This window comes from Fundulus heteroclitus, chromosome 23 (assembly GCF_011125445.2).
Source record: "Fundulus heteroclitus isolate FHET01 chromosome 23, MU-UCD_Fhet_4.1, whole genome shotgun sequence".
NCBI lineage: Eukaryota > Metazoa > Chordata > Actinopteri > Cyprinodontiformes > Fundulidae > Fundulus > Fundulus heteroclitus.
The window spans coordinates 6,490,730-6,502,852 of record NC_046383.1 but is presented as its reverse complement, the minus strand read 5'-3'; the positions used below and the strand labels follow the sequence as shown (position 1 = coordinate 6,502,852).

The 12,123-nt window shown below is 37.8% G+C and overlaps 1 protein-coding gene across 4 annotated transcripts in view; it reads left to right on the top strand.

The window, feature by feature from the left end:
* fgf13a (fibroblast growth factor 13a) overlaps positions 1–12,123 on the top strand; it is a 142,553-nt gene that overhangs the window by 80,989 nt on the left and 49,441 nt on the right. Inside the window, exon 1 of one of the 4 annotated variants that reach the window (XM_012861844.3) lies at positions 11,509–11,665. The exons of the other annotated variants lie outside the window; for them this stretch is intronic. Coding sequence (XP_012717298.1) covers positions 11,635–11,665 — 31 coding nt within the window. The 5' untranslated portion in view covers positions 11,509–11,634. Of the gene's footprint in view, positions 1–11,508; positions 11,666–12,123 lie in introns of those variants that run through there. 4 annotated transcript variants of the gene reach the window in all.

Here is a 12,123-nt window from a genome sequence, read left to right as displayed (position 1 = left end):
AAGCTAAATGGTTGCAAAAATCATGGCAGGTTCAGAAAAACTTAAAATACCTGATGCAACCTTTCACCTTTGCTGGGATTTGTCACTACCTAAGTTTCAAGGTACATTATGTTTGGTGAAAACCATCTCATATGGATAGTAAAACAAATTGTTTGAATTTCATACATTGTAGTATGAGGCGATGTTGATATGTGTTTATGTTAAAGGAGCAATAAGCCATATTTCACCACCAGGTGGTGTAGTGTCTGTAGACCAAAACAAGATGTGTGACAGCCACACCTCTCTTTAGCTCCGCTCTGGCTGCCACCCATCTCCTCCTTTCTCTTCTCACAAGGTATCTTCTATGGGCATATTTGTAATGGACAGAAAACACAGCAAAACAGCTTCACCCTTCGGAGGAACATTTCAAGTGAATTACTAAGTAACTCATAACTTTATAACGCTGTTAGCAAGAGAACATTTTGATCTGCTGGGATGCTCTCTGTCATGTTGGTCCTACACTACTCTGCTCTGACGGCGGTATTTTTAGGGTAGAGAGGGACTGAGCCCTGAGTGGCAGCTGTTCACATGCACATGCATGCACATGCGCATGTACAAGCACCGTCCAGTCCGGGTATGAAAACAAGAGACTGGAGAACAATGTAGAGAGATGCGGTGTGACGTCATACCATAGTCCATCTGAAATATTACCTTTAGTTCTTCACATCATTATTCTTTAGTTCTTTCTGTCTAAAATTTTGAATTTTGCTCCTTTAAAAACACACATGCTTTTTGCTAAGTAATGGGTGACAAGAAGCAGTTCATCTTTTCTATTTACAAATTACCTAAATTGCTATTTTCTTATCACCAAAAGATCTGTGGGAGGACCATACAAGACTGCAGAATTTTCTGAGTCTATTGTATGGATGTTTTGAAACCTGATTCTGAAATAAAATATAAATAACTGTGTTTCTGAAATCTTATAAACTCTTTATGTTGTGCCATCAGTTTTGGAAGCACAGTATGATCACCATACAAACTGTCGCAGTCTGTAGTTATAATTTTCCAATATGTAATTAGATACCTGCATGAATATTCATGCGGTTTGTTGTACAACAGTTTGAGGAATAAAGATTAATTACATTTTCAGTTTCAGAGACGATCGCGTCCCTACTTGCCCTTTATGTTGCACATTCACTGTAAATTCCCGGATTCCAAACCTGTTAATCGTTTAGCAGTGAACCACAATGGCTTTTTGTGTAATTTTCACACCAAACAAACAGACCAGAAATGTCTGGCAGACGTTGAAGTCCTCTGTTTGCTTGTGTTCTGGGTTTCACAGCCAAACATTTTTTTTAAGGTTTTATAGACATATGAAACAGAGATAAATTACTTTCTCCAAATGCAAAAAAGCCTTATACCATCTCCCAATGTGTGAGGGAAAATATGGCGTTAACGAGCAGACTAAACACTTTGAAGTCAGTTGCCGTACAAAAGGTTACAGGTTACAAGATAAATGTCAGGTGATCCCTCTATTCCCATTACGCTGTGGCATTTTAAAGTGATGAAGAGCTAGAACTGAAAGTTTAATACTATAATTGCAAACTGCAGCAAAGCTCAGAGATGAAACTATTAATACCCCATGATAAAAATATTTATGCTTTATCCTATTTTTACCTTAGTTGAAACCACTGGTCCTGACAACAAATCACACCTGCTTTTAAGTTATTTAAAAATCAAAGTGAGCTAAAAAAAACACCACATTTTTTCATGCTTGAAGCCCTAAGGCTTTGAGACTTTTTGTAAAGCTGCTGTCACACTGTTACTTATCTTGACGTGCACGTTGTGGTCTCTAACGTATCAGTTCCAGACCTGAAGAAATTTTGTGTGAAACATCATCGTATCTTGTCACATCTGTAAAGCAACCCTGTCCACTGTGATGCACCCCCATTTTGTGTTTGTATTTTGATGAAGGGTGTAAAAAGTAAAAAAAAAAAAAAACGTTACTGCATGAGGACAGAGGAACTTACTTTTCCTATAACATCACCAATTTATTTTTCCATATTTAATGATTGCCTGACCATTTGGGGCTGGAGGAGCAATTGCCTATGCACACTCTATGAGTGCCCCCAAGTGGTTTATTTGCTGAATTAATCGACAATCGGTTAAGCTGTTCTGCTGTTGGAGCTTTGACATGGAGGTTAGTGAATCCTCATTAGTGCAAATGAAATGTCTGCATTGCACGAGATTAAGATTTCTTGTCTCCTCAATTCATTGGAATTTAAATAGCAGTTGTTAAGATAAAATGTACTGAATATATGAAGTCTCTAACCTGAAATGCTTTCGTTTTGACATTTTTAAAAACAGTTTGGAAGCCTGGCTTACCCTGAGATGAAATTATGCATGCTATAGTATCCGATTTATAGATATTCGAGTCAGATGCATAAGGCTATGACAGAAATATTAGATATACCACTTTATGCTTTGCTTGAGATTATAGAGCAAACTTAAAAGGATAGCAACAATACAGAACATTATCTGTGATATTTTTTAATGGCAAAATTTGCCTTGTTTTGAATAACTGTTATTGACATTATGTCCTTAGATAATTCATCCAGACTAATTATGCAACTGATCAGAGAGTTTGCTCATACTTAATGGTAGTGGACTGACTCAAAGGTGATGTTACAGGCCTGCTTTGACTGCACAGATTGGACTGCATTTGCTGAGTTATCCACTGACCTGAATGAGCTTGCTGTCACTTTATATGTGGGGACCTTTCTCACACATAATAATTATAAACCATGATTCAATTCCCATCTGAGGAAGCTGTGTTGGACTAAGAAAGAAGCTTACAGCAGTGGGCACCAGGCCTTGGATAAGCAGGCTAGGAACAAACTGACAAAGGAGATTAAGGCAGCTAAGAAAACTACGTCTAGAAGTAAAAAAAAAAACACAGCTTCTCTGCAATTGGCCCTGTTACAGTTTAGAATGCTTTGAGTAACATCACTGCCTAGAGAAGTTCATCCCCGCACCTTGAGCAGAGTCCTGATCTGGCAGACATCCTTAAAACAGCTTCTACTGCAGGCTTTAAAATCAGCCATTCACACCTCTCACCAACTCATCCACATCTCACTCTGACACAAGATTCCTGTGCACATACCCCCGTTACCTGGATTTAATCTCTGATTAAGATGGATATAGGTTCTTTCAGTGTCAGGACACCAGAAAAGCTTTAGGACTTGACAATGCCTCCCCCTCAAGTCTGAGAGCTTACAACTGGCCCCCATCTTCACTCTGATCTTCAACAACCTGTGTGATGTTTCCCCATGCTTCAAACGTTTCACCATTATTCCAGTCCTCAAGAAACGCACCACCACAGGGTTAAATGACCTACAACCCTGTATAAGTCTGTGGTCATAAAATTATTTGGGCAACTGGTGTTGAATCATTTAAAGGAGATCACAGGCCACCTAGCTGAACCTCGTGCAGTTTGCTTACCGGGAAAACAACTAGGCAGATGATGCAACCTTGGACTACACTTCATCCTGCACCACATCAATTACCCAAGGATGTATGCCAGTATCTTGATTGTAAACTACAGCTCAACCTTCAACACCATGTTGCAACAGCAGATCTAGGATTTCCCCCTCTAACTGGTGGGTTGTCGGTTCCAAGTGTCCTTGGGTAAGACACTTCATCTGCTTTGCCTACTGTCAGTGGTCAGAGGGCCCGCTGGGCTTATTATATGGCAAACTCACTTCTGTCAGTCTGCCCCACGGCAGCTGTTGATACAGTGTAGCTTAGCACCGTCAGCGTGTGAACCTGTGAGTGAATGGGTGAATTACTTAATGTAGGGCAGAGCGCTTTAGGGTTGTTGGGCTTGATAAGGAGCTATATAGGTAAAGGCCACTTACCATTTTACCCTTAAACATCAACCCAGACATTCAATTCAATTCAATTCAATTTTATTTATATAGCGCCAAATCATGAAACATGTCATCTCAAGGCACTTTACAAAGTCAACTTCAATCATATTATACAGATTGGGTCAGATTATACAGATTGGTCAAAAATGTCCTATATAAGGAAACCAGTTGATTGCATCAAAGTCCCGACAAGCAGCATTCACTCCTGGGGAAGCGTAGAGCCACAGGAAGAGTCATCTGCATTGTACATGGCTTTGCTGCAATCCCTCATACTGACCAAGCATGAAGCGACAGTGGGAAGAAAAACCACCCATTAGCGGGAAGGAAAAACCTCCGGCAGAACCGGGCTCAGTATGAACGGTCATCTGCCTCGACCGACTGGGGTTACAGAAGACAGAACAGAGACACAACAAGAGAAACAAAAAAGCACAGAAGCACACATTGATCTAGTAATCTGTTCTACATTAGATGGTAGTAGCGGGTGAGCCGTCTTCTCTGGATGATGTCACAGTTAACAGAACGCCAGACCAGGTGTACCTACTATGAAGAGAAAAGAGAGAGAACAGAAAGTTAAAGCAGAAATGACAACACATAATGCATAATTGAAGAACAGTAGAACTCAATAGAGTGAGAAAATTAGATCCTGATATACTCCAGTAGCCTAAGCCTATAGCAGTGAAACTATAAAGGTAGCTGAGAGTAACATGAGCCACTAGTTATAATTTTTGTCAAAAAGAAAAGTTTTAAGCCTAGTCTTAAAAGTAGACAGGGTGTCTGCCTCACGGACCAAAACTGGGAGTTGGTTCCACAGGAGAGGAGCCTGATAGCTAAAGGATCTGCCTCCCATTCTACTTTTAGAGACTCTAGGAACCACCAGCAGACCTGCAGTCTGAGAGTGAAGTGCTCTGTTAGGAACATACGGGGTAATCAGAGCTCTGATATATGATGGAGTTTGATTATTAAGGGATTTATACGTTAGAAGAAGAATTTTAAATTCTATTCTTGATTTAACAGGAAGCCAATGAAGGGAAGCTAAAATTGGAGAAATATGATCCCTCTTGTTGATTTTCATCAGAACTCTTGCTGCAGCATTTTGGATCAGCTGAAGGCTTTGAACTGCATTTTGTGGACTTCCTGATAGTAAAGAATTACAATAGTCCAGCCTTGAAGTAACAAATGCATGGACTAGTTTTACAGCATCATCCCTGGACAGAATGTTTCTAATTTTGGCGATATTCCGGAGGTAAAAAAAGGAAACTCTGGAAACCTGTTTAATATGTGATTTAAATGACATGTCTTGGTCAAAAATAACACCAAGATTTTTTACTTCATTACCAGAGGCCAAGTTAATGCCATCTAGATTAAGTGATTGGTTAAGAAGTTTATTTTTCGAGGACTCTGGTCCAAATATTACAACTTCTGTCTTGTCAGAATTTAAATGCAGGAAATTTAAAGTCATCCAGCTTTTGATGTCATCAAGACATGACTGCAGTCGAAGTAATTGATTGGATTCATCAGGATTTATGGATAAATATAGCTGAGTATCATCAGCATAACAGTGGAAATTAATCCCATGCTGTCTGATAATTTTGCATCATTCACCAGAACCTTTCAAAGCTCACAGGTCCAGCCAGACTGAGAGAGAAACGTTGGTTATTGGTTAGCCGCTGGCTAGCGTTAGCTTTCCCAAATTTCCTCACTTATCATTGGTTTAACTGTAGTGGATCTAGTATTTTTGTTTGAGTTTGTGAGGGGAAATTTTTGGTAAGCTGTGCCCACCACTGAATGTCACAAATGTTTTGTTTTTTAATGAAGCTCGCAATATGTATGATTAAAAGCGAACATGAAACGGAAACTGATTCGAAAGAAGGCATAAAAAATAATTTCAAGGAAAATAAAATAAAATTGTTTTTTTTTTCTCATCACTGCTAAACTTTTGAGTTACATTCTAAGTAAGGTTGGGCAAAATGACATTTAAAGACCATATATCTATACTACAAGTTTAGCAGAACATTGAAAACCTTAATGCATTTTAGACAGATTGAAATATCATAATCCTCTTTTCCATTATTCTCCATTGATTTTTATGACATAAAACCTTAGAGATTGTTGGTATTTGTGGTGTAATTATTTCTCCAAAAAGGTTCATATCATATGGGTCAGAATAACTATGGGCCTCCTTTAGTTTCAATCTACTGACTCATTTGCTGATGCTGTGAACACGCCATTGTGTTTTAAAATGAACGGGACACCTCTGTGCTGAAGCTCTGCTCTTCTGCTAGAACCTCGAGTGACTGAAGGCTTTCTTGTTCTATAAAAACCCAACCCCCTATTCTGAGTGTGCATTGTGCACTCTCCACCCCATCTTCCACACACACCCTCTTACGTATGTGCCGTATCCATGGTAACGTGTGGTATCGCCACAGAGCTGCAGGCCGAGCATGCTGTAAGCTGCTGTTGTCGTGGATGTGCCAAATTCATCATACACAAGGAGCAGAGAGCCGGTACATTGCTGTCAAGGAGCTGACTTTTAAGCTATTCTGCCTTTTTTCAGGAATATATTTCAGTTTATCTTCCACCTTGTACTACTACAATGAGGCTTTAGCAGCTGTTCACAGATATGATTTAGTTTGGCATAAAAACACAATGATATAGTCAATGCAAAAATAAATAAATGAAAAAAAAAAGGTAAACAGCCATTTGTGGCGTTCTCTCTGAACAGAAAAATTTAATTAACTACTGGGTGTTATTACGACGACCTTGATTTATGAAAAAGAGGATATAGGTGTAATTGTTGTGGTATATTTAATAAAGCAAAGGTTAACACAGCGCCTCACCTCAGCAGCAAGCAGTCCTTCTATTCTTATTCTCTGATGTTCTGCTCTCTAGTGGTTAGCAGTGAAAATGTGGTCGGGGTGATGACACGCACGTTTAAACACATAAAGTTCCTGCAGTGATTGAGCTTGATTTTTTATTTTTTTTAGAGGGTATTTCGTAAAGATATGTGGACACAGCTGCAGGGTGAGGGTGAAATGGGAAATAAAACAATATGGTTAATTTTGAATTACTTTAACTTGACAGAGCATTTTAGAAAATTGTGTAATAACGTGTCTCATTTAACTTTTTAATAAAATACTAGAAATTCAAAGCTTATTTTCCTTAAATTGCATGTGTCCTCTGAACATAGTGTGATTGGCTGCTGGGTTCTTACAAACATTGATGCTTTGAGCTGCTCCTAATGATTGTTTTACTCTCCTGTAGCATGCATGGCTCTGTGTGCATACAGTACAGAGAATGTGGTCCCATGAGTCCACAGTACACTGGCATTCTGGGTCACTACAGTAATGAATGCACACATAGCACAACACACATAGCACATGCAGGCATTTTCTCTGTTTGCTCAGGTCCTTGTGTTTTGCAGCCCTTATTTATTACAGAGCTGTGATTCTTTCTCCTGCTCAATAACCAAAACACACCTGAACTGAAGGTTACATTATGTTGTTTCTAGTGTTATTAAATAAACACATTTAAGAAAAGCTGGCTTTGATTAATCTCATAATTGGAGTTTCTCAAATATTTTATCGTTGAAATGGTCAACAATTGAAATTAAGTAATTATCGCCCAGGTTCAATTTTGTTTTTGGAAACCATGCAGGGAAGCTTTGCTTTCTTCTAAAACAAGTTAAATAAACATCCCTGACAGACATTTGAAAAACAAAATCTTTGCTTTATTATTATCAGGTCTATTTGTGGAATTGTAGTGTTGGCAAGCATAGTTTTTCCCTTGTAAATTTACAATTTTTGTATAATTTTATGTGCTTGATTGCCATCACATTGGCAGAGTACATCGTGACTCTCTGTCCTGTCTTCCCAGCCATCGATGATTAAGCAGGCATTCTCCTGGAAGGCCAAACTGTCGGCTTGAGTGATGGCCTGAATTTATCAGTTGTGGAGATGACTGATGCAAAACCTGAGATTAGTGAAAAGAGTTGTCTCAGTGTGTCTGCTGGGGACAGAATCCCACCTGATTACAATGTTGAGGCCACGCATTTAGACTACCTCATTTAGACATCAGTCAGTGTTAAGGCCACATGTTGCCCTGGTGAGACCAGCATATATTTTCTCTGTTTAGCCCACATAAACAACAGCTTTTAACCATCATAAGGGTATATGTGTATGCTGCATAATCAATTAAATATTATTATTCTGGCATTTAGCTAAAATAAAAAAATTTGGTCATCCTAATTAATCTAACAGGATTTAATGTGGAGAAAAGCCAACCAACTGGAATGACAATAAAACCATGAACTTGCATATTAGTTGCACATCATCAAATGGACTGTTGTGGTGCTCAGTTGGTTAACACAGTGTACTTTCAATCAAGATTGATTACTTGGTAATTTTCAATCCAATTGATTACTCAAATGGATGTGATTACAGCTTACGCCATCCCGTTTGATTTTTATTAATCTTGGCTACATTTCTACATTCAGAGGCCTAGTAAATTTTGTGAACCCAATTTAGTCCAAGAAACTGTCAATATTACATAAAATATATCCCACTTTTAGTTTAGACATCTGATGACAACATAGGCAATGTTTTTCAACTCAACAACACTGAAGAGTACCAGTTAGGGAAATCACATGCTGACGTTTAAACCAGATTCCTTGTAAACATTTGGACGCATGCAGAAAGATTTTGGTCACTGTGCATGGTTAAAACTCATTACATACTCCATGAAAACAAAGAGTTTTGGTCTCGAAGTTAGGGTGGGAGAAACAGGGGGGGAGCGAGGGTGGGGGATGGTTACAGCGAACTGAGCACGGAGCAGAGACATAATAGCTCAGATCTGCCCCGACGGGGTGTCGGGACAAAGCAGGGAGACTCTCCAAGACAGGGCTGAGAGATCAAAATGACGTCATTTGCTGTGGGAGCTGTGGGATTCATCGATTCAATCAATCAATCAATCAATCAATCAATCAATCAATCAATCAATCAATCAATCAATCAATCAATCAATCAATCAGATGTTATTCTTAGAGGACATATTTATTTTATTGTTTATGTTATTTCTAATAAATAATGCTATAAATCAAATAAGGTGTTACTAAAAATGGAGGACACAAAATGGAAAACAGAAAAGTACCATTTTTTTTAACTCTAGTGAATATCACTCTGAACCTGCCACAGATTTCTTTTGCTCCCGCTTCTCTCGATTCAACCGCATCGTGTCGATCAAACGCCTCCTTCACCTTGCTTCACTCCTGAATGGGCCCCACATTCAATCAATATGCCTGAATCGCATTTGGTGCGAACGCATCATAAAAAGGGATCATTTAAAACTGAAGATCCAAGCCAAACAATTTTGCCATCGAACTAGGCACAAAGAAATCCACAAATCTTTTATCTGAAAGAAGTAAACCGTCAAAATGTTTATAGACATTTAACGAAATACAGTCATTTGGATTTTATTTCAGTATGTCACTTCTGTGATTAGACTTTTAAGCTTTACTTTGTGTTGCTGCAATGCCCGGAGAAGGCTTGAAAAACTTTGTATTTCATCTCAGTACTTCCTAGATCTGGATAGGTATTTTGTTTTCAACCATTTATTCTCAATCTGTCCATCCATCCCTACATCCATCCCTCTTTCTTAAAGATGTGTTATACATTCGCAGTAAACTCTTTCAGAAAATTTTATATTATAAAATTGGCTCAAAAGAACTGGAACATGAGAATTTTGAGTCTGAAAAAAGTGAATATAAATATAATTAAATGTACCCCTTGCAGAGAGTTACCATACTGAAATTTAACACATTTTAGAATTAGCTTCCCGCGTTGTTGCGTGTAGACAAGACCTTAAACACATCTATTTGCAGTTCACTCACAGCTCTCATCACTTCCCTATCCAGAAAGAAAAAAAGTGTTTAAAAAACACCAAATTAAACTTGACAGGGTACTGACTGAGGTTATTTATGTAAAGGAAGAAAAAAGTTAGCATCGTCAGCTGTCATAGTAACTCAAAATCTTTCCCTGTATTTGCACCAGAAAAAATGCTGTCATACATAAAAAAAGGACAAATCTATTTTTTTTGTTATGCAAAGCATTATACAACCAATGAAATCTGAGAAACTGTAAATAATTAAAGGTTAGTATGTGTATGTTGGTAACAACCAGTTCCTAACCAGATAATCTGTGAAATACCCAAAATACAGTAAACAAACATGCCAAACTATTTATTTTTGTGAATTAAGGTTAGTTTCTAATCAACATCTAGAGACCATTTAGTCTCTCTTCTTTGTGAAATATCTGAAACTCTGTTGGATGTATAGCATCTGCAAACACCAGTTTTAGGCACAATTTTTAGGCAGTTTTTAAAACTTGTTTAAAAATACACTTTTTTTCTTGCCTTTTAATTAAGAGTAAATTGGAAACTGTGTCATAACATTTACCTTTTGTATGTGTGTGTATTACTTTTTATCTTTTATAGCTCCCTTGTATTAACTTATATGTTATTGTTTAATTCTGTTCTTTCTGTTATATATCTTTGTTTTGTACAGCACATTGGTAAGCTGTTATATTGTTTTCAAGTGCGTTAGAAATAAAGTGGAATAGTATGGTATAGTATTTGGATTTTGGTTTGGAATTAGATCAGATTTTAACCCAGTGATTCTGGTTGTGTAGTTAAAGTCATTATCCTTTGCAATGTGTACCTTGGCCTCATAATAGTGTTTAACGAGTTTTTAGGCATCAACAAAAGCTGAAGTGGATTTAAAAAAAAAAAACATTTGTTATGTTTTTGAAAATACTATCTTGAACATTTCCTCGGTGTTTCATTGGTTACTTATATAATAATATCACACCTTTTAAAATTCTACACAATTTTGCAGAATGTTTTTTCCCCCCTTCAGATTATTTATGTGCTCTTTTTGGTCAGTTCAATTGCTCCATCTAGTGTTCCGAACGGCACATAATAGTCAGAGCACACACTGCAGCCTTTTGTTGATGCATCATGTATTCTAGGTATTCTGTGGGGGGAAATGTATCCAAAGCCTAAACACCATCATTATTATTTGAAGTTAGAAATGTTCATCGGTTTCTGTGAACACAGTCTTACATGCATGTTCAGTGGAAGTCCATTTTATGTGGTTGTTATAAACAATTTAGATGCAACTCCCAAGAACAGAGAACAATCTTTGAAAAAAGCATTCTGCCTAATGTAAAGCTTCACCATTGTCTCACCGATATGTTCAGCCAAAGTGGAAATGCCTGAGTAACCAGTTTAGACAGCGCATTAACGGATCATTTTACATCATTTTTGTAACATGAGAGCAAAGTCTTCAGTGCCCCAAGAAGGAAGTAGACAGTCGCAGCTCACATTTTAGTTTACTTTTCTCCAATCTATGCTCTCCTCCCACCACCACTTTCCCCTCCGTCTGAACCCAGCAACACAGAAAACACATGACAGCGTCCTGCGGATCAACAGCGACCACTAAATGAATCTTTAATGAGCATTTTAGGACTTATAATGGCATGTCGCTAATGTCCTGTAATGATCCTTCCTGTTGATGGCCACGCCTCGATGCTTTCTCCTCCACTGCGCCTCTGACAGTTGTCTGACAATGCTTTGAACTTTGGAGAATCAAGTCTCCCCGCCTTTCCTTCGGCAGCATTTTTCCTAGTAGTGCAAGTAAAAAAATTACTGCTTCTGGGTTTATCTGAGAGAAAAGATGACTTTTCCCTTGAGAAAATCTGTTTCAGGTAAGCTGTTTGTCTTCATCTTAGATTTTTATGCTAACACTTCTTTATTTAAATATGTAGTAACTGTCGGAAATCTAATTTATTTTTATAAAAGCGGTTGCCATGTGCAAAGGAATTCCAGTTGTCGTGTTAAATAGTATTTAGTTATTTTAGAGATCAGCTCTTGGTCGAGCTGAATGTTGCTGTCCATGGTGCTGAAATGCAGATCACGTTCTACTTTCTACTGAATATTTGATAGTTTTTGCTTCGTTTGGGACAATCTTTTTATTTCAGAGATTAAGTCTATGTTTATCCTTGTTTTAGTCTTAACTGGTTTCCTAAACTCCACTCCTTCAGTTTGTGTAGCTTGTTGTAATCTGAAATGCTTGTGGTATTCACGGACAACAATCGAAAAGTGTGGTTTGGTTTTCGCTTTTATTTAAAAAGTAACACACAAAAAAATAAAAAAATAAAAAAAT